Raw genomic sequence first — 24,183 nt, 5'->3', positions numbered from 1 at the left:
AGAGAGAAAGATTTCTAAAAAAAAACCTTGCGTGCACCAGGTTGAGAAGTTATTACGAAAGGTCAAGAGAAAGAGAGAAAAATGGAGTTTCGTCATTTTTTTCGATGACGTCATTAGATTAAGTCTTTTTTTAGGTCCAAAAATTTATTTTATTGGTTTCTTAAACATATAATATTGATTTCAACTTTTAACTTGACCTTTACATATTTCACTGTTGTTTGATTTTTGTCTGCATATTTAAGAAACATTTTAACAATTCAACTTCATTTGTCAGTTGGGTTTTTAATCGACTTAATAATTCTAAAATTATTCAGTTTGTCCGGACTAATTTGAATTATCTTGCGTTTAATCATTAGCATTAAAACGAAAGTTAAACTTTTGCATCTGTAGGTTCCTGTCATTTAAGAGAAAATCATCACCAAAATAAATCACCAACCAAAAGTTTTCGATTAAAGATCAAGATCATTAATGTTAACTCCGAAAAAGAATTCTGTGGAAGGAAAACACCACGTGCGAAAACGAGGAATGAAACAAGATACCAAGTAAGGTCATTTAAATTCATCAGTTCTTTTTAGTTGTCTGCACACATCTTTTTTTAAACGGAAATTTTACGAATTAACAAAAGATAATGGAAAAAAACAGCTATGAAGTAAAAACTTTTCATGCGAAAATTGGTACGTTGCAAATAAACTGGTGTTGAGTCAGTTTATCATCTTCGTTTGGTTTTTTTTTCATCATAATAACGAACACTAACAAATAATGTAACAAACATTTTTAACATTCCTTTGAAATAATTATTAATTTAAACAAATTTGTAAACCTTAACTATCAACATCATAAAATTATTAAAAAAGTAAGTTGTGCTCATATTTTATAGATTACTACACAAAAGTGTAAATTAAATCCGTAAAAATTATTTTTAAAAAGTACCAAATTTATGATTTGGATATAAATCAATATATGCACATAAATTTATGCTTGCATATAAATTTATATATGCAAATAAGTTTGTCACAGGAAAATCTAGAATCAATATTCATACCGACTTTTAAACAAAAACCATAGTGTAATCAATAAAATATTATAATTATCAAATGTAACTCAACCAAATTCCAAATTAAAAAGTGAAGTATAAAAGATGAGTTCATACGTTCATACCCACGAATAAAACATGATTTAATAGTAGTATTTTAAACTCGTTTCATATTTTGTTTTTCACGCCGAATTTAAAGTGAGTTTAATTTTATAATTTGCTGTAAAAATTGTTAAAATAAAAAAAACATGGTTGATCCATTTAACGCAACTTTTAGTGAGTACGAAGTTTGAAACTTCGATCAAATGACATCCAGTTTTTTGAATTTTGTGAATAGCACGGCGCGACATTGACTCAGACACTTTTAGGCGATTGAAGTAATACACTGTAGAGGAATACTCTGTTGTTGGGTTCGGTAAAATATTACTAATAAGTAATGGGCGGAATTAAGTATGCGAGTTTGCATACTTAATTCCGCCCATTACTCACAAAAATATTAAGGAGATAAGCATTTCAATTTTTAAAAAATCAAGGAGATAAGCATTTAATATTTTTGTGAGTATGCAAATACTCTCAAAAATATTAAATGCTTATCTTTGTGAGTATTTGCATACTCACAAAAATATTAAATGCTTATCTCCTTGATTTTTAATCCATTAAAGATAACAATATTATTAAAAAAACTTCAAACGAGTCATTTAATTTTTAATTGCAGATAATGTTGTATAAAGTTGTATTAAAATACTCGAACAATTATCTTCGATTCCAGCAGTCTAATTTCTTATATAAAAAAAAAAGGACATGACCGTATTATTTGTCATATTTGTCTATAAAATTAAATATTGAAATGTAATCATGGAAAGTTTGGTCTAAAAGTTTTTGAAATTTGTTTACCATAGCATTTATTTTTGTAATATGTGGGTAAGATTATTACGGCTTCCTGTATGCAATATTTTAAATTGTGCGATAAAATGTTTCACGATTATTTACTAAGGGTAACCTGTTCCGCAACAGTTCAAAGCCGTTTCACGGTATGTTGTTGTTTAAAAATTTATAAAAATTCATGTAAACCCACGTGAACTCTTCGGTAGTAAAGAGAATGATCTCATAAGCATAAACAATGGTTTATTTTTATATATATTAGATATAAATTAAGATCTTAAATTAAGGTATGAGTCTGATTTTTTTAAATTCTCATTAATGTCATAAATGAGCTACACAGGAAAATATTATTCAGCCGAACCGAGAAACTGAACTCAAATGAAGAGAGAAAATAAAAAAAGAACTGAAGAAGGACATGTTTCTGAGTACGTATAAAGTCAGCTTCATATCATTTAAAGTAAAATATTTAGTTTTTATATAATATTTGATATAAATAATTTGTTTAAATGAACTTTGGTAACATGGTGCTACATTCATTTATGCATAACTTAACTTAAAACCACGTAACACAATTACGTATAACAATTGCGTGTAACATATTTACTACAAAAGCTTAACCAACTTCATTAAAAATTTTATCGCATTTTTCACAATGGTTTGTTTATAATTGGTTGAACGCAAATCTGAAATTTAAATTACTTTGAGTAATATTACAGACAATTAGAGTAGAATGTAATTTAAATAATGCCATACACCTTGTTCAGTTAGAATGTTAATACCAAAGAAATGTCCCCAGGAAACCCTTTTGGTGCACGTAAGTAGAGAATAGAGGATTAAAAAAAAAAAAGTTTTTTGAAATCATCTATAATTGTCTTAAGGAAATATTTACTTTTTAACATTCTTTGCATTTTAGTGCTAAAAACATGAAGAAAATATTTTTTCAAAAGAACAATTTTTTTTATTCTTTGATAATAAACTACTAAACTAAGTGCTAAATTTTTTTTACTAATTAATTAGATTAAGGATTAATGTAGTTCTTACAAAATGTGATCAAATTCAAATAAAGTTTTTCTATTTATTTTACAATTCTAATCACTTTAGATCCAATGCAAGTTTTTGTTTTAATTTAAAAGCACATTCTGCATTATAAAAATGATCTGTTTCTTGTGTGTTTTACACTCATGAAGATGACTAAATTTTCAAAGACACCTGTTTTCTTATGATAGTCATTCAGAGTTTTTTATTTTCCAGTCAACAACACAGTTTTGAAGCTGTTTATTGTATTTTGGTTGCAATGGGTTCTATTTATATCTTTGGAAATTTGAATGCAAAGTCTCTGTTGCTTGCTCACTGTAGAGTCCCAGAGAAGCTTTCTTTCTTCTCATGAAATGTTAGACATGGCAAAACACAGCGTAAGCTTCTAGAGTGACTGAGATTCTTGAAATTTTCATTTTTGTTGCACTATGATTCATCAATTTCCAAAACAACTTACACAACCAATCTGAATTTTCTGAATTTTTCAACAAAACTCAAAATTTGTGAAGCACTAGAATTCTCAGTCATTTGTTGCAGTAGATCCACATTTTAGAAGTTCATGATAGTCACTTCTTGTAAAGTGACCACCATCATATGGCTGCTCTTGAAAGGCAAGCCTTTGACTGACCCCCAGAAGCAATGAAATTGTGGTATTAATCTTCAAAGGTTTGAAAGGTCTTTAGTGAACCTCAGTTCTAAAGAGAATCACTGCTAATCCACACCAGCCTGGATGCTTGCTTGAATGGGCATAAATACCACAAATAAGGTTTGCAACTTTGAGATGAAATGATGAAATAAATATTGCTAAGATCAATCGTATCAAAGATTTTTTTCAGTTTGTTGTAAGACTTAGATATATCTTTCCTTGATGACAATCAGTAATTGATGTCTCACTTATGTCTTTTGGAAATGATTTGGTGAGTAACATGTAACTTTTCTGAACCTTAAGATCTTCTTGAATAAGGTTGCAACGGTTTGAACAATTAACAACTGTTCTTTCTTCTTGATCATCGTTTTGCTAAAAACAATTTTTAAAAGAGAAAAATGGTATGACAGATGTTTTCCAGTGTCAGAAAACTTCTTATAAAAGTGTGGTTAAATAATCTTTGAATTGCTGGAAAGGTTTAGTGTTGAAACCAGCTTCTGCATTCCAGTATTTGAGAGATCTCTGTTGAGTTACACTTGAACTAAATCTTTAATTGTAATCAAAGTAGTTTCAGTGGGATTTTTTTGCTAAAATTCCAGGTGTCTTTGGGTGCAACCTTACACCAGTAGCTTGTTTCAAACAAACAGTGCCATGAGGTGAAGCTTTTTTGTATGAAATGACTGTTGATGCAATCTGTTTAGCTTGCAAAGGGTCTGTTTGTACCAAATCTAGAAGGTTTTGGTGTCTTGTTCCAATAGTGCATTTGTGTTCCTTGCCTCTCTGGATAACAAATAGATTTTTTGTGTACCATAACCCATGAAAAAGTTTTTTTCCAATTGTTAAATTCCCTTTTTTTTTTGTTTTACCAGAGGCTTTTCTTGAAAAGGCTGTGGTTGGCTGTTATGATCTCCATTTCAGTAGTTTTCAACAAGTATGACAGATACTAGTTGGAATGCATAAATTGTTAAATTTAAGATTCTTTTGATAAGTTCAGGAATTTTTTGATTAAAAAGTACACTCAAGAATCTTTCAGCTTTTTACATATGCAGAAAATAGACTGACTGTCTGTTTTCTTTGTGGTTTTTTTGATGAACTAGGCATTGAACCTGAAAATGAAGTTATAAGCAAGTCCTTTCACAACAACAGCAAAAATTTATTACTGAAAATATGGTCATATGAAGACTTTGTGTAGTCAGTCTTGTAATTGTTGACAATAAAGTTAAAAAGTATTTATATTTCTAATTGTTTAATGTTTTTTTTTTAAGTTATATTTTTACAAAAACAAAGTTACCTAAATTTAAGATATAAGGAAAAATAATCTATGCCAATCTCTTCAAGTATTTACCTTCATGTGTTGCACGTGACTTTCTTTTGATATCTAAACTAATATCTTTTTTTTACAACTTTTTCTGTAATTTGGCCAGAATGAATCATAATTTTATGTGTGTATAAAAATATAGTTCTTCTAATAATATTATCAGTTAATTAGATTGGAGTTTATCTACTTGAAAATGTTCTCTACAATTTGATTGCATAAGTTTCTATATATTTGTTTGCATTGTTTGGGGCATTTTTTCTGAGGTCTTTGAGGTCCAGAGGTCCACCAGAGTAAGTTGTTCTGGGTCTCACTCATCGCAATAGGCCTCCACCTAACTAGAGTAAAAACATTTCTTCATACTTGTGGTAAAAATATTCATTATTGTTCTCACTTAAGTTCAAATTCCAAAATCTATCCTTCTATAGTAATCTCCATCATGGAGTTTTGCTCTTCATCATTAAAAAACAATTTATTTCAAGTCCTAATGTAAAATGTAATTTTTAAGGTACTCTTTGAGCTATTAATTCTTAAGCAAAATATATCTAATGAATAAGGTTTTTTATTTTACTACTGATTTTTGAATTAAAGGCTCTTGAACAACAAAAGTGTCAATCCGTCAAAAAGGCATCGAGACAGACTTAACAAGGAATTGGATAATCTTGCAAAACTGCTTCCTTTTTCTGATGATGTCATTGGGCGACTGGACAAGTTATCAATTCTTCGCCTGACTGTCAGCTTTCTCAGAAATAAAAATTTTTTTCAAGGTATATTTTTTTCAACTTCCGTTTTCTACAAATGCTCTTTTGATACCTACTTAAAACCTTGTCTTGCCCATATTGCTTCTCTTGATAAAGATTTTAAGTATTAAAAAAAAATTTGATTATTAAAAGAGCGAAATCTAAAAAAAAACTGATTTACAAATTATTAAAAAGTTTTTAATGCTATATTATTATTAAAATGCTATATTATTGTTATTATTATTATTATTATTATTATTATTATTATTATTATTATTATTATTATTATTATTATTATTATTATTATTATTATTATTATTATTATTATTATTATTATTATTATTATTATTATTATTATTATTATTAAATATATATTTAAGGAGATTTCTCAAACTCTATAAATATCAAATACCTTTAAAACTCACAGACATTTTTTCCAGCTCAGAATACTGTTAATAATTACCATGTAGTGTTTCTTATTTCACATTTGATAAAGTTGTTTGGTTTTAGCTGAAAAGATGGTTAGTATGTCTGCTGAAAATGATGTACATATTTCCAAATTGATCCATCAGGTATGTCATTTTTTTGTTGATGCTGTTTATTCTTTTTATTTTTTTCAAATCTTCTAATTATCTCAGTTTTAATTCATTAAATCTTTAAGATTTTCATTCCTGTCATCAATTCGTATTTTTCACATCGCACTGTGACTCAAAACAACAAAAATGGCAATAAACCTCTCACAACTTTTTTATTTGAAAATAAAGTGCCTTTTTTTAAAATTATATATAATGATTTTTTTTTTTTTTTACAAAAAAAAAAAATCATTTTTTTTTTAAAAACAAAAAAATTATTTCACAAAACTTGTTTTTTATATTTTATAGTTAAAAGAAGTTAAAAAATTTGATGTTACTTTCAAAGAAATATCTGCTCTGCACAATATTTCAGTAAAAAAATTTAAATACTATCCTGAAAATATACATTCTTCTCAGATTTCAGCTGCTACCATTGATAATGCCGAACCAATTAAACCAGGGTTTAAATCAATGGTATATCAATATCAATGTTAACAGCTGAAATAAATGATAACAATGCTGCCAAAAGAGCTAAATTGTGAAGTTTTTTCTGAAATTACTAAAGTTGATTGTGATTAAAAGATTGCATAATATTCTTATACATCTTGTGGATATCCCATTAATATCAATTAAATTAGATTTATACTGCCCTTGAAACAGCTGAACAATTAGTGAGTTTGTACAGCTGGTAAGTTAAGCCTCCTTACTGCACACAATTTGGTATTACATATTATACTTCCATATCACATAAACTAACTTTTTCAATTGTGGTATGTTTGGAGGATGCACTGGAGAGTTTGATCAAACAAATAAGAAGTTCTTGACTTCAACATATGATAAAAATGTAATAAACACTATGATGAATCAGATGCACAGTGTTGTACCTTGTAAGGTCATGTTAAAAAGTAGTAAGCATATCTTTTAGAAAATATAAAAAGTAATAAGGAAAACAATTACCAGATGAAATCATTAAAATCATTTTAATGAAAATAATGAAATAAATAAAAAATTTGAAATAAAGTTTTATTTCTATGTATTAACATTCTTTAAAAACCATTGTTATACAAATATCAAATAGAGGCTGGAAAATTTGGCTAGAAAATCTAAAATTTTATCCTAAAATTTTTACATGTGTAACCAAACCTAATGGGTGCATAAATGTGGATGTGCATAGTAAACATTTTTATTAACAGATTTGACTTCTTTGACCCAAAAAACTATTATTTCAACATTTGATATGATTACACAGGCCTGCAAAATGAGAGTCATAACTTCCTCTCTGGAATTTGATAGCTGATTCTAGGGTATTTTGGTGCGCTGATTACGAATATGTACTTAGTTTTTCTCTATCACCTCCAGATTTTTCAAAAAAGGCACAGATAGAAAATAGCAAAAAAGCAGAAGATTTCACATAAAAAAATATATATTTAAAACAGAACATTTTTTTTAACTTAAAAAACTACTAAAATATAATAACAACTTAACACTAGTCTAAATAACATTTAAATTTCATTTGTGGAACCTGGTCCTTTTCTCCTGGAAGCTTCGGTTGTGCGATTTTCGCTTAAATTTCCGGTTTGGATTGTCGCGCTTCAATAACCAACAATAGTCCGCCATCATGTTGGTATTCCATCTTCCTTGATACCGGACTTCAAGCTCTTTCAAATCTTGGTGCAATCTTTCGCCTTGTTCTTCGCTAACGGCTCCTAGATTTTCTGGGAAGTAATCAATATGAGAATTTAAGAAATGAAGTTTAATGCTCATATTACAACCCATTACACCCAAATTGGAAATCATTTTAGCCACTATTTCTTTATAGTCGAAGCTTTTATTGTTCCCCAAAAATTTTGTCACCACTTCCTTAAATGACTGCCATGCTTGCAACTCGATATCATTAAGTTTTTCATCAAACTTTTCATCCGACATTAATTTCCTAATATCAGGGCTGATGAAAATTCCTTCTTTTATCTTAGTTTCTGATAAAGATGGAAAAACTGAATGCAGATATTTGAAGCCTTCCCCCTCTTTATTTAAAGCCTTCACAAATTGCTTCATTATACCCAATTTGATGTACAATGGTGGCAGTAAAACTTTTTCTCTGGGAACCAAACTCTGTTTAAGTACGTTTTTGAATCCTGGGGTTAGTTCAGTTCTTGGAGTCCATTCCTTTTTGGTTCAATGATGTTGTTTATCCCGGCTATCCCACTCGCAAAGAAAGCACGGGTATTTTGTATAACCACCTTGTTGGCCTAGTAGCATGCTTATGATTTTCAAATCTCCACACAACATCCAACCATCTTGCTCATAAGCTATATTAGTCAAAAGCTTTTCCAAATTTTCATAACATTCCTTTAAATGGACAGAATGTGCAACAGGTAACGAGGCATATGTATTCCCATTATGCAGAAGAACTGCTTTCAAACTTCTTTTTGAGGAGTCAATAAATCTCCACTCATTAGGATCGTATTCAATGTCGTACATTTTTGTCAAGCCTGGAATATCTTTACAGAACACTAAATCTTCATCTTCAGCGAAGAATGGAAGAAAATCTTTTTCTCTGTGACGGTACCATGAAAATGAAGTACCAGGTGCCAGCATATTTCTTTCTTTTAATCGTGATCCTAGGAGTTCCGCTGCATCTTTGGGAAGATTCAAATCTCTTGTCAAGTCGTTTAAATGTGACTGTGAAAAGAGCTGACAAGTGTCAGAATCTCCATGAAATTCAGGATCAGATTGGTGTACATCCTCTTCCTCTATATCACAGTCAGAATTTTCAATTTGTAGAGCTGGAACCGGGGGCTGCACCATTTTTGAATCGCCAAATATTGCAGGCGTAACTGATGACACGTTTGGATAGTTTATGTCCCTTTTATTTTTTGAATTGTATCCAGTTATGTCACAACAACATTAGTAGTAATCTTTAACATGGTCGTTAGGCTCTCTCCATAGCACAGGCGAAACGATTTTGAAGCTATTTTTCTGTCCTTTTGACCACTTGTGAAGTTCTAATAAACAAGTCATACAAATTTTATGAGGTGCCCAAGTTTTGTCTTGGTTACTTAAAACGAGTCCAAAATAACTTTTATAAATATTTTTTACGCGAGAGTTTAAACAACTTCGCGATGCCATTTTAAAGTTTATGTTGCAAGATGTGCACTTCAACTGTTAAATTTCTAAATCAGTGCGGGTACTTATACAAAAATCCTTTGGTTTATCTTAATTACACCCTTTTCTAATAATATTCACAACAATTAGTTAATATTACCAAATCATTATGTAATAATGAGCTCATTACTAAATTAAGCCAAAATGACCTGTTTTTGACATGTTTAATGCGAATTACTAATACTTATTATGTAGTCATTAACAAATTACTAATTGGCGTTAATTTCTATGTTCCCTTACACTAATTATATGAAATAAAAATTGAGCTGAAGTAAATTAATAACGTTTTAGACATTTCAAAAGGTAGGCGCTCAAACATTTTAAAGCAAAATCTTAAATATTCCATATCAAAAAATCCTGACGTGATGGATTTTTTAAATTATTTTTCTCGTAATCAGCACATCAGAAACTATAAAAAACGTTACTCAGATTTTAAAGAGGAAAACCATTGCAGGCCTGTGTTATATTAGTATTTGGAAATTGTTAAAATGTTTTTTTTCTTTTTAGGGTTTAAATGCTTTTATTTTGGTGATAAACTTTGATGGAGAGATTTTTTATGTTTCAGAAGGAGTGAAGGATAAAATTGGATATTCACAGGTGACAGCATTTTAAAAAATGTTTTAAAAAGATTTGTCAAATTTAAAGTCATTCATTGATTTTGACTAAACCTAACTTGACTTTGACAAATTTAATTGTGAAGTGACAAATTAATACTGTTGTTTTTTTCCCAAACATTACAAACATGTTAAAATACAACATAGCTAAAAAATTTAAAAATAGTGTTTTTTTTAATCCATTTCCAACTCATTCTCTTTCATGCATAATTTAGTAAGTATATAAATATATATGGTTGTCTGGTTTTGTTACAAAGTTACAAAGTTATTTATATCTCAGTGGATTAAAGTCTGTAGTAAAGTTATATATATATATATATATATATATATATATATATATATATATATATATATATATATATATATATATATATATATATATATATAACTTTACTACAGCAGTTCTGTAATTTTTAGGAACTGCTGTTGTGTATTTATAGGTGTATTACTTGTTTTAATTGCTATAAAATTTTAATTATTTAAAACATTATGTTTTGAATGAAGTAAATCATTGTATTATATATTAAATTTTCACATAAAATTGAGAGAACCTAAAGATACAAAAAGTTCATTCAATTGATACAGTATCTTTTTTGCTTAGTCGCAGCTACTTCATCAGCGAATCGAAACTATTCTTCATGAAGAAGACAAAGACAAGATTGATATTCATGTTAAACGATTATTAAACAGTGAAGTAAGTACTGTGGTTAGTGTGATTATTATTTAGATTCATACATTCAGCATATAGGTTTTGATTTTGATGTCAATTAAATATGCAATAACTGCAGATGCAATAATAAGATGTTTGTTTAACAACCTTACAAAATGGATAGTGACCTTGCTAGTGTCATGAAAAATAAGAATTCAATTCTTACATTTATAAAAGTCATATTATTTCCAATATTTTACTATTGTTAAATAAGATTAATTTTGTACTTTTCAAAACTAAACTGCAATTATTATTTTTTTAAAAAAAAAAATACAGAAATTACTGCAGCAATTGATACTCAAAGTTGAATTGTCAGTAAGCCTCACTTTCAAACAAGAAGATTAGTCTAATTACAAATTTAATTTGTTTAAAAAATACATTTCACTATATGTCAAGATCATTAAATCAATGTAATGATGTAAGTTTTAGTTTGCATTATGAATTCCTAAGATGTTGATAAAGCATTAAAAACACCACTGTAAGTATTTTTTTAAATATTTGAGTTACTTAATAATTAGACCATTTAAGAAATATAAATGAAGTAAATTTTATTTACTATTTTATAGTAAGACACCAAAGGAAAATATCCCAAAATGGATGAAAAATATCCCAGAACAAAACAAGAATTATAGTGCAGTTTATCCCAAAGACAGAGTTTTTAAAATTCACTTAATGGTCAGAGGAGGAAAGTCAGAAAGTCAGTCTTTTGTAGAGTGTTTAATGGACCTCTGCAAATATTGTATGGATTTTCTCAAACTTTAATTTTGGAAAATGAAACTTAATTAATCAAGTCATTTGGAAAAAAACCTGTAAAATGAGAATTGAAAGACACTTATTCTAAGATTTATCACAATATTAAGAGAGTATTAAAGTCTTGACCAATAAGATTTATTGTATGAAATATATGAGCAAGTCCTGTATTTTTGGATCGAATGTAATAATTAATCAATCTGAGACATCATCAATGGCTGTTAAAAGTATGAACCAAATTCTTACAAAGCTGTTATAAGAGTTTTGCTGAAAGTTATAAATGCATTATTCAAAATGAACCACAAAGCACTCATTACATCCAACTTGACTTCGATTTTCACCTCAACTCACCATTGAAGTAATTTTTTTGAATATGCATGATCAACTGCAATTGCATCAGACCATAAAGCATATTCTAAAGAAGCTGAGATTCCTTACATGGATGTAATTAGAGAGCAACTGGCAGAAGCCATTAAAGAAGTTGCACTTTGGATTAATAAGGCCACTTCTCAGTTCAAAAATCAGTATATTGTGTAGCTATTGAAAATGTAAGAAAAACAATACAAAAAGAGATTTAAATGGTTTTTTCTGTGCCCCCCCCCCCCCCCCCCCCCCCCCCCCCATGGATGGCAAATTTATCTTTGAAGGAATTGGAGGAATTGTCAAAAGGTACATAAGATTTAAAATATTGTCATAAATACCAAAGTAAGCACAATGTGGATTTCAAGGTTATTTGACAAAATTAAGAAACACAATGAAATGATTGGATTGTCAAAGGTAATTTCTTTTTAAAAATCATTAACAAGAATAAGATAAATTAGTAAATAAATTTTCAAGACTCAAATTGTTGAAAATAACAAAAAAAAAAAAAAAAAAAAAAAGAGAAAAAAATTGTTGGTGAAAAAACTGCACCTCATTTGAATTGAAAAATCTGTTTCTATTATAACTTAATTTGTCTCATGGAAATTTTCCTTTACAAAATTTTGAAATAAAAAAATTTTAATGACTTAAAATAAAAATAATATCCAGTGCATTTTGAGTTTTTCTGAACATAAAAATAGTTTGGAAATTAATTAAATATTATTAGAAAATGAAATGAAATAAATTAAATATAACCCTTTATGGGCCAAATTATAAAATTCACTTTTTAAAAAATATTGTTTAACATTTTCACAAAAAATTAAGGTCAAAGAAAAAAAAAATCAAAATTTTTTTCTTTATGACGTCAATAATTTCCTAATATCAATTGTTGCCATTTGGTAAGATTGGTCTTTCATGGGGAAATATGAAAAATCAAAAAGTCTCAGAAATTATATAATGCTTCTGTAGTTAATAAAATACCATAATGATGAAAAACACTCATTATGCCATTACCATAATTAGGTTACACATTTTCAGTTAAACTTTTTAGCAATACATATTTTACAACATGGACACAGGATTTGTGTTATGAGAATAGTAAGGAACAAATTGTTGAATTTGATGTAATCAAATGAAGCTTTATTGTATATACATATTAGATGAACGCAAGAACAGATAACACATATCTTTTGTGAAATGCTTGGAAGCAATTTTTGTTCTGAGTCAGGCAAAGAGCATTTTGCATTTCATTCAATATACTTGACTAAATCCAGTCTTGCAGAATTTACACCTGTTTTTTAATTCTTTGTATTCAGGCCAATGATCTATGTTGTCATAGCAAATATCAACACAAGGGTTTCATACTGAAGGTTTGTAACCACACTTGGACCATCATCAACATTAAACGATTTCTTTGATGGTCTACCAACTGACTTTGAAGGTAATTCTTTGCCAGCAGATATAAGAGCCTCAGCAACACTGCAAATAAATTTTTACAGTGAATGCTGAGTTTTCTGTGATAATTTTAATTGGTCAGCATAACAACAATAAAAGAGTCATCCATTGACTTTACTGATATCTACATAAAATCTCACCTTCAAATATTACCTCTTTGTTTTTATTGGGCTGTGATAAAGGGATATCATATTAGCCAAGTCAACACCTCCCATTGACTTCTTATACTCTTAAAATTTCAGGACAGGTAAAATTGATGTATGATTTATTTTTGCAATCCCATCTTTTAACAGTAGAAAATGAAATGGGGAAGGAAAATGCAAAAACAAGTTGAACACATTTGTTGTCAAACAATCTCACAAACTTTTTAGAAAAAAACAGCCCCAGAATGCAAAAATCAATCTGACTGAAATTTTGTCCATAAGCAATTTTGATTCTTTTTTTTATTTATTTACAATAGTTTTAAAGGATTTTTGTACAGTTTTTATCTAGATGAAATTTTTGTTGCATAAAATAAAAGAAATTTTGTAAACTTCTATTAAACTAATTTTTAGATTTTTATCATTTTCTATATATAAAGCTATCATGTGCAGGGTTAAGCATTTGAATTTTTAGAAATGCAATTTTTTTGAAACACCCTAATACACACACACACACACACACACACACACACACACACACACACACACACACACACACACACACACACACACACACACACACACACGCATTAGGATGTGTCGATTTTAAAGGTAAAATGAACTTTTTCAAATTTCGAAAAAAGAGTAGGGAAAAAATATAACTTTGCAATTTTTTAAGAAAAGTTATATTTTCAAAAATGAAATCATTTTAGTGCTAGCTTGGTAAATTTTTATTCTTAATTCACTTATTTTGGTTATTACCAATAATTCACAAATTGTCATTTTTTTCTTTGAAAAGTAATTGTACCAAAAGTCATAATCAGACCAAAAGGAAAACTCCGGAAACAATTTGACATAAAATTGTCAAAAAGAACAAGGAATGCATTATCTATTAAAATGAGCAATCTTCTAGGAAGTGGGAAAGAGCTTTATAGATCTGAGCTTCCAACAGCTAGAGATATGCTAAGATATGGTATATTCTTAAGACAAATTAATGATAAAAATGTTAGAAACTATACTGTAGATCATCTAGCTACTGGTATGTTACCCGCTTTACTTGACCAATGGTTGAAAGCAAATGCACTTTTTACATATCCTGTTGTCATTCATGAAAAAACATTTTTCAAAATACTTAAGTTTTTATGGAAATCAGCTGTTGATTTTATTATTGGATGTGGTAAAAAAGGCTGAAAAAGAAAAAGATAAAGTTAGACAATCTTGTGGACATCTTTTTTTGCAAATGTAAACTTATCCTTTGTTCAGAGTACAAATGTGATTCAGAATGTATGGAAAAAATTCATATAAAGTGTCAATTTAAGAAAGATGAAAGAAGGGCTCAGGAAAAATTGGCAAAAGAGTTAGACCTAGAAAAAAACCCTGTGTCATGTCTTTTTTTTTTACGGGAGAGTAGATGCCACAAAAATGTTTATAGAGGTAAATGAAAGACGTTTTCCTAGTCTAGTTAAAGAATAACATTAATCTGTTGTAAAAGACCCTGGTGTTGACTATCTTTTTCATTTTGTTCTAGATATGACCAATAATAATAATAAAAAAAGCTGAAGTTATTGCGGATCACATAGTTGACTGGTTAAACAGTAAAAATCAAAATCAAAATCTCATGGCTATTGGAAGAGATAGCAGAAATCTGAATACTGGTTGGGCAGGTGGAGTCATGCAATAGGTAGAAAAAAATTAAATAGAAGATTAGGTTGGATTGTTTGTGATCTACATACTAGTGAATAAGGATTAAGACATTTAATTAAATATTTAGATGGTCCAATGCTTTCTCATAATAAATGGTCTGGACCACTTGGGAAAATGCTTGACACAGCAACTGAGATTGAAATCAATACCAACTTTGTTAAAATAAATTTAGGTCCTCCTTTGATTTATCTCAGTCAGAAGATTGATAAGGATTTAAGTACTGACCAAAGTTATGCTTATCAAATTTGTCAAGCAATAAAGACTACCAGGTTAGCAATGGTGCAAATTGTCACAGTAGATGGCTAACAACAGCACTTCAATTTTGCAGAATTTGGGTGTCTAATCATGGGCTTACTGGTACAAATCTAAAGAATTCTAAAATAATTGTGAATTTTTTTGTTAGTGTTTACATACCTAGCTGGTTTAATATTAATGTTCAATCAAGTTGGGTTGAGGGACCGAGACATGTCTTGTATCAACTAGAGTTACTTAGAATTCAAAGTAAAAATGTTTTAGATATTGTTATGTCAACAATTAGACAATCAGTGTGGTATGCACATTCTGAAGCAATTTTACAATCCATGCTTTGCAGCAAATATGCAGAAGAAAGAAAAGAAGCTGTAAACAGAATTCTTAAAATACGAGGAATAGGAGATGAGGTAACTTAAGTTGGAGATAGTAGTCTCAGAGTAAGAAGAACACCAAAAATAAATCCTTATGCTAAACAGCTATCAGACCTTATAACATGGAATTTAAGTGTAACTGAGCCTCCACTTACCTGCACTCTTACCTCTGCCACAATCAAAGAGTTTGTAAACTATTCTATGGAAGTTCCTCACTGGAATTCTTATATGCAGTCAGTTGAAAGATGTGTCAAGTTCGTAACTGAAGCTGCAAGCCATGTTTACACACATGTGCTCAGCTTGAAGGTAGACATTTAATGTCACCAAATAGAAGCAAAAAAAATATGGCAACCCTCGTAAACCTGTAGGGAAGTAGATAAAGACTTTCAAAAATATTTAAATAGCTAAAAACTTTGACCTTTATTGTTGTATATACTTTTTTTTTACTCTTTTCACACGCCTATGCATGGTGTACGTCGTACACCAAGCAAATTGATAAAGAAATTATCAGCGGTATTCCATAAACAAATTTAAATATAATGACTAACATCTAAAATGACCAAAAATGTGAAATATGAAAATCAAAATTTACCGAGCTAGCACTTATTGAAATTTAGTTTTGAAAGTTTCTCTGTAGTTAACTAATAGTAAACTTACATTTTTTCACTAATCCTTTTTAATATTTGGAAAAAAAAAAAAAAAGTTCGACCCCAATATATATATATATATATATATATATATATATATATATATATATATATATATATATATATATATATATGTATGTATGTATGTATGTATGTATGTATGTATGTATGTATGTATGTATGTATGTATGTATGTATGTATGTATGTATGTATGTATGTATGTATGTATGTATGTATATATGTATACATGTATGTATGTATGTATGTATGTATGTATGTATGTATGTATGTATGTATGTATGTATGTATGTATGTATGTATGTATGTATGTATGTATGTATGTATGTATGTATGTATATACAGTAAACTCTCAGTTATTCAAACCTCCTAAGTGAATAAGAATTTACTTCAAATAACTGAAATTTCGAATAACTGAGTTTGTTAGTTTGTTAAGGAAAATTCACAGGGGAAGGAAAATTGCTTCAAAGAAGTGGGAAATTCAAATAAGTACCAGTTTGAATTACTTGTAGTTTACTGTGTGTGTGTATATATATATATATATATATATATATATATATATATATATATATATATATATATATATATATATATATATATATATATATATATATATATATATTTATATATATATATATTTATATTTATATTTATATTAGGGTTATGACCTCCTATTCCTGGGTCATAAATCTATTAACATTTGTTCAAAACTTTTGAAAAAGATGTTTGATTTCCTTGTTGAAAAAATTCATGCACAAACCAAAAATTTGATTTTACCACGCGCATGGATAAAGAGTTAAACAATTTTTAGTTTAAATTTTTTAATTCTAGTTTTTGTAAATGGAAAGTACTTATGGAACAAAAAACTGTTAAATGCTTAAAAACTATTATATAACTTTTAAGCATTTAACAGTTTGTTACAGCACACCACACTAAATTACAAATAAGTATAAGACTACAAGCTGAAATATCATTTCTATAAGAACAAAATCTTTTCATAAAATGAAAAAGAATGTGAAGTATTTAGTTCAATTAAAGCATAGTATACAACTTTTATTATAGGTCTTCAGCACTTGATTCAGTTTTGGATGTACAATCTGAATTGATAAATTTGGAAAATCAAATTTCTTTTGCCATAAACTTGTTACTTCTTTCTCAATTTACTTTATGTGTTTGTGTCTACCTTTGATGTATTCCCCCAAGAATAGATAGTGACCAACAATTTGGACTTTGAATGGTATCCTGCTGTTATTTTCCAATGATTTTTATTCAAGTAGAGCAGTTCTTTTTTTCCTATGTGACTCGTGAATTTGTATAAATTTCTTCATCCAAATCATCCTATTTCGCTCAGTTGTGGAAATACTTATCTTATGTGACATTATAAATGAAAATAATACCTATATGTATTTATGAAAAACAATAACGATTAAAATGATATTTATATACCATTTTAAAAATATAGTGTCATATGTGACGTTTTATATATATATATATATATATATATATATATATATATATATATATATATATATATATATATATATATATATATATATATATATATATATATGAAAACTCTTGATAGTTTTTATTAACTTTTATTGCCCTTAAGCCATTAACTTTTATTGCCCTTAAGTCGATTGAATACACTTTTCTTCTGTAAAAATTGCATCAACAGCATTTTTTGTAACATTTTTAGAATTTACCGCTAATGCAAAAAGTTGTAAGTTGGCATATGTTGCCAACTTACAACTTTTATATGTATAAATATGTATATGATGAATTCTAAGTAAAATATCAAAATAAAATTATAATAAGTTAAATAAATATAGAATACATCATAATGAAAATAATAATAGATTTTACCGTCTTAGTCTGTTGTTCCTATAAGGCAACAAGTATTTTTAAAAATGTTTTCAGAAAAAGTCATTTACTAACATTACACCAAAACAATTTTTTCAATTTATTTTATAATGAATCCACATTGAAGATCTATAAAACAACGACATCAAAGTCTTAAACCTAAGTACAAGTGTCAGGATTTTAAAGTTGTTTTAAAGTGTTTATTAACTGTGTTTTTTTGTTTGTTTTTTGTTTTACTGATGAATCATCATAAAATACAATGACGCTTTATAATTGAACAAATTAAAAACCAGGCTTTGAGGTGAATAACATTTATCTTCGTATAGGGTTAAATATTTAAACTATATTATCAGAAAATAAAAAGAAATTTACCATAAATCAGATTTTCATTAAGAATTATGGCTTCTTGAATCAGTATTACATCAGTAGTTAAAGTCAGTAAGCTAAGAGCTTTAGGAAAATAATTCCTGAAAAGACGAAAAGGTGTAAAAAGCTCAAACCAGTTCATCTTCCTAAGTATCTTCCTAAGTATGATCCTTCAATTCAAATTTTTTAGTTTTTGTACTCTTAGTGAAATTTTAATTTCAAAATAGAAAACAAGTAATATAGCAAACAAGTAAATAGCAAACTGTAGATTTTAGTATGAAATTTGCAAATGTTATATCTGTACCAATAAATAGTAGATACATGGAATCCACCATGTATCTTCTATTTATTGGTTATATTATTTAACTTATAATAGTTGAACTTTATTAAATGCTTAAAAAGAGTCATTTGATTCGGTTAAGTTTTTTTCAGCATTCTACTGTTTTAGTGTTTAAATTAAGCTGTTTAAAAAATAATTTGTTCTGCAATATCTTTTTAATTTTTAGGCGAATTTTAAGAACAGCAATGATGTTAGTTATGAAGGTATTGTTTTTGATCTGTTTAAATTTTATGGGGCTTCATATGCCAAGCATTAAGTAATACCTGTAAAAAATTTCTCTGACTACATTAAACTGTGGTTGTATCTGAATTTAAATGCAATGGTTAATTAAATAACAATTGTGCACCCAGGATTTAATGTCATGAGAAAGAAGGCCATGGATAAACACATTTAAAAAATAATTATAATGATAAAAAAAATGAAGTATAAACATATAATAACTATGAATTAAGTAATTAAATAATTAAGAAAATTATTTTGAAAAATCCTCTTTTTTTTTGCTAAATTTTATTTTGGTAATAATTACTGAAAATTTTATTTAATTAAAAATTTTATTTGTGTTAAATAAAATTATGCTGCAAAAATATTTTGCAGTAACATGAGGTTTCAAAACAAGTAAACAAGAAGATACTTTCAGAAAAATAATTTATTTCATGTCATTTTTCCATGAATTTCAAATAAATTACTCAGTGTGTGAACCATAAGCCTTGATCACAGCATCAATTCTGGGCCTGAACCTCTTGTATGTCTTCAGGACTTACTCTATGGACATGGCATTTCATTGCTTGATAACAGAGGTCTTCAGAGTTGCGCAATACTATTGTGGGGAGATGCACAGACCTTTGACTAAACATATGCCTGTATACTGTAAGCCAGAGGGTTTAAATCTAGGGAACTTAGTGGCCACAAAACTTTCTCCCAAAAATCTGGCATGTTTTTTCTGAGCCACTTTTGGGTCTTTATGACTGTATGGGGTGATACACAATTTTGGTATTAAGGTTGAAGTTAGAGGTGATCTATGGCTGGATATGGTCTTTCAAGATTTTAATATACACATCTGCATTGATTTTGATTCACAGAATTCACTGTAAAAAGTTTTTCATCTGAGAACATACTTATTGGTTGACCTTTCTTAAGGATAGACAAAAGTTTCTTACTTCTCTCAGTTCATTTGGGCTTGACTTGTTCAGTAATGAGGTGCTTTTTGGATCTAGCTATAGACCTGGCCTTCAGGTTATATATAGAAACTTTCTTATTGTGTACTCACTCATCGAGAGTTCCTTGGCCATCTTCCTCATGGATCAGACTGGATTGTACTGAATTCTGTCTTTGCTTGAATAAACCTCGAAGTCCTCACAGTCTTTGTCTTACCACTTCCTGGTTTCCTCTCGATGTAATCAAACTTTTTAAATTGACTTAAAATATCACAGTTTGTTTAATTTTATTATTTATTATTTTATTTAGTTTAATTTTATTGACTTAAGATAGCACAGTTTGTTTAGCCCAGGCTTTTGGTGATAAATTGCTCTTTTAACTTTAATTGAAATAGGACAAGATGGGACAGTCTGGGCTTTTAAACAATAAATTTTTTTGCAGGTATGTTTGCTTTTCAGGCCTTATATTAATGAAAATAATCTTATCAATATATATTTATCATGTATGCATCACCTAATTAAAGGTAATAGGCAACCAATTGGGTTTTTTGGTAGGTACTCATCTTCTTCACTTTATTTATCTTCTTTGCTTATTCTGGTATTAAATTCTCTTAATAAAAATTTCCATAAAAAACAGAAATAGGAAATTAGAAAAATATTTTAGGTTGAAAATGTTAGAAAAGTATTTTTGGTTGAAAACCAGAGTAATGACTAACTTTTAATAAATCTAATGTGTTAATGAATTTTTCAAATTCTGTGCTTTTTCATCCTTATTTGTTTAAATCTGTGGAAATTAAAATTAAAAAATTTTAACTTGTTGAGTTATCCTTCACTCTATCAATTTTAAATAAATAAATAAAGTCAGGTTTTTACATTTTACAAATAAAAATTTTAATATTTTTTAAGTCTTGTAGAAGGGTAATTTCTACTAAGAATTTTCTTTAACTTTTTTGACCTAAATGTGATTGCTTTTTTAAACAAATCAAAATATTCAGTTGGTACACAAAAAGCTTTTCTGGGTTTTGTACAATTCAACTAAACAAACTTAGAATTTTGCAATTTAAAGTGCAATTTTAATTTAATTACCTAACCTCAAAATTGCAGAATTAAAAAAAAAAGTCACCTTTTTTTTTTTCTTTTTTTTTTTTTTTTTTACCACAGAAACAGATATAAAAAAACTCTTTTACCAAGTTACTCTTTGTCTCAGTGATCCAAATATTAAAAATATTATCAACAAAATCCATCCAGTCAGTAACTTTTTTTCTTCTCTGAAATCAGCCAGCAAGTTTATCAAGTAGAAAATTAGTGTAGTGAGTTGGGTAAATAGAGATATAACGTAAAATTAAATATTGTGAGGATGGGGTTTTAATATGATTTTTTTTTCTGTGATTTTGTGTGAGGATGGAGTTTTTTTTTTTTAATTTTGTGTTGAGGTTTTTGATTATTTTTCTTTCTGTCATGTCCCATCGGTTCTAATGCTGCAGGAATAGAGTGTAATGGTAGTGTGATGCAGATAGTGGGACAACAGTGATGTGAGTGTAATAGTAGTGCAGATATAGAATGTGATAGGAGGGTTGTAAGAGCGTTTGACTTTTCATTAATGAGAAACACATATAGTGATAATAATAATATTTTCTTAATTAAAATGCATACAAAAATAATAAAACCACTTGTTCTTCTCTTACTTATTTTACTTAATAAATATTCTCAACTATCTCTCATCAATATAGATTCTGTTAATATTAACTTATTCAAATAACAATACATCAATTCAAATAATGAAGCATATTTAAAGTAACTCAAATACTTTAAAGTAACTCAAAAAACTTCTCTTACCAACTCTTTTCATAAGATTCTCTTTAAAATCTCCAAAAATTCTTTTCTAAAATCCAAAATAAAAACTTCTTCAAAAAAGCTTTATTAATACATCCTCAAAAACTTTCTTTAAAAACCTCTTTAAAAACCTCTCCAAAAACTCTCCAAAAACTCCCCAAAAAAACTCTCCAAAAACTCCCCAAAAAAACTTAAGATTTTCTCAATTGTTCCTTTTCTATCTGTCCGCAGATGTTTCTTGAATTCTCGTATAGACAATGGATTTCTTTTTCTTCATGTTCGTTTAGTACTTTTGTTTCAACTTCTGATTCATGGTACTCTGAAACAGGTTTTAATAGTTTTCTTTTGATTAGTCTTTGTCTCAGAATAGGTACAGAACGTTCGAGAAATACTTCAAATGTGTTTCAAATCTAAAATTCATTATTTGAGACAACTCTTTTTTTTAAGACTGTTTAGATTTTTCCCAATTTTTCAGAAACTGTTAAAATGGCCTCTATAAATGTTGCTTGGCCTGTATTAAAATTTGAAAATGTATTAAGAAAAGGACAAGTTTACTCTTTTAAAAATAATCATTGCATAATAATATGTCCACAATTGTTTATCTAGATAGGATTGGACAACAAAAAGACTTTGTAGTTCGTTTTAAATGTGTGTTGGATGGAAGTGCAGTTGATTTTTATAAGGTATAATGGGTTCATTAAAATAGTTATGAATATTTAACTTTTAAATTTTTACCTTTGAGTTCTAGATTTAGCACACATAGTTTTACATATTTTTTTCAAAAAGTATGTAACATTTTTTTATCTGTGAAAACTTGACATTATTGTTTTAAGGTCCTCAATCGAATTGTAATCAGTTGGCAGTATCAGTTATTAGTTGCTGAAACCCTTTAGATGCTGAGATTTAATAAATGTAAATGAAATAAATTTGAACTATTTTCAAAAATCCACCAAAAAAAAGGAAGCCTTGATAAGTTTAAATTTTATAAAATTGTTTAAATCAAAACAAAACATAGCTGCTTTATTTTGCATTTAGGGTGTACCTAAGAAATTGAATTGCAACAACTGAATTACCGAGTATTAAGATCTCATTATTCCTATTTTAAGATCATACCTATCAATAGCAAGGCTGGAAAACCAATCAACTTGTGACTTTTTTAAAATTGTGTTTCAGTTTACTTTAAAACAACATGTCTTATAAGTTATCAGTTCTTTAATTGCACTCTGTTTGTATTAGTTTTCATGGTCCTTGTCAGGGAGATAAATATTAAAAAGGTTCTCTCTATGTAGCTTCTGTTAGAAATAGTAGCTTTTGTAAGAATTGCTATTCAGGAACCTGAAATGAAAATGTAAATAAATGTGATATTAGAAAAAATAAAAAAATAAAAAATAAAATACAAGAGCATAAAAACACATTTCACATTAAAAAGAATGACTGGATAAAATTTAATGAATGAAGAAACAGATGTTTGGTATAATCTTAACTAATGTACTTTTTCAAATGTTTGCCTATAATGAAGTCAAAATTTTAAACATTGAGCTCGACTAGATTAAATGTGTGTATAAATTGTCTTTAAGCAATTTTAAAAATACTACAAAAATTAACTGCTGTACTGGGGAGCAGTTATCTAACTGATGTCTAATTTTATAAACTGCTGGTTGGAAATATTTTTCTTACTTCATTTGGTGGAGACTTAATATGGATATTCCAAATAAAACAGCAATTTAATTTTTGAAAATTGTTTTTTTTTTTATTCTGTCCTTTTTTAGAAACATGGTAAAGTTTTTTAACATGTATTTTCATTTTGTTATCTGTTTACATTATTTATTTGTTTCAAGTACAAAGAACTCCATAGCTACTCTTGTTTTGAATAAAACCTACAGGGTTCAATAAATAATTGTGAAAATAAATTCTTTGTTACTAAAAATATTTTATTGACAGCAAAATGTCAAAAACATCAGACATCTTGATATTAAACTTTAAATAAACCTGTCTAGATTGCATATTTTATCATACTACATATTTTAGATACTAACGGAGGTATTACCTACTATATAATAATAAAAGAACATGTATTACTTTTATTTTTACACTGGTTTTTAAAAATTCTAATATTTTCGAAGTACTTAAAGTGTTTCATATTTGTTATAAATTTGTTATAAATTTATTATAAACTTGTTCTAAAAATATAGTAAATATTGTAGATGCATGCTTTGCA

General features: G+C 28.0%; 1 protein-coding gene and 1 long non-coding RNA gene across 9 annotated transcripts in view; both read left to right on the top strand.

Moving 5' to 3' along the window:
- Positions 1-24,183, top strand: part of LOC145185865 (aryl hydrocarbon receptor-like) — a 28,167-nt gene continuing 3,984 nt past the window's right edge. The window contains exons 1-8 of one of the 8 annotated variants that reach the window (XM_090098554.1): positions 1-134; positions 391-542; positions 5,503-5,678; positions 6,162-6,223; positions 9,896-9,985; positions 10,604-10,696; positions 19,145-19,181; positions 22,572-22,648. In XM_090098554.1, coding sequence (XP_089954680.1) covers positions 469-542; positions 5,503-5,678; positions 6,162-6,223; positions 9,896-9,985; positions 10,604-10,696; positions 19,145-19,181; positions 22,572-22,648 — 609 coding nt within the window. In that variant the 5' untranslated portion in view covers positions 1-134; positions 391-468. Of the gene's footprint in view, positions 135-332; positions 543-1,724; positions 2,341-2,460; positions 2,730-5,502; positions 5,679-6,161; positions 6,224-9,895; positions 9,986-10,603; positions 10,697-13,137; positions 13,263-19,144; positions 19,182-22,571; positions 22,649-24,183 lie in introns of those variants that run through there. The other 7 variants (XM_090098560.1, XM_090098562.1, XM_090098561.1 and 4 more) reach the window with 7 other exon arrangements.
- Positions 13,371-16,439, top strand: LOC149883691 (uncharacterized). Its single transcript, XR_016455901.1, has one exon. It is a non-coding gene; the product is annotated as an uncharacterized LOC149883691 (long non-coding RNA).

This window comes from Hydra viridissima, unplaced genomic scaffold, assembly GCF_058129835.1.
Source record: "Hydra viridissima isolate aposymbiotic clone 2 unplaced genomic scaffold, HvirCarnegie_v1 scaffold_9, whole genome shotgun sequence".
NCBI classification, from domain to species: domain Eukaryota; kingdom Metazoa; phylum Cnidaria; class Hydrozoa; order Anthoathecata; family Hydridae; genus Hydra; species Hydra viridissima.
Note: the sequence above shows the minus strand (reverse complement) of the source record. Positions and strands in the feature narration are given on the sequence as shown.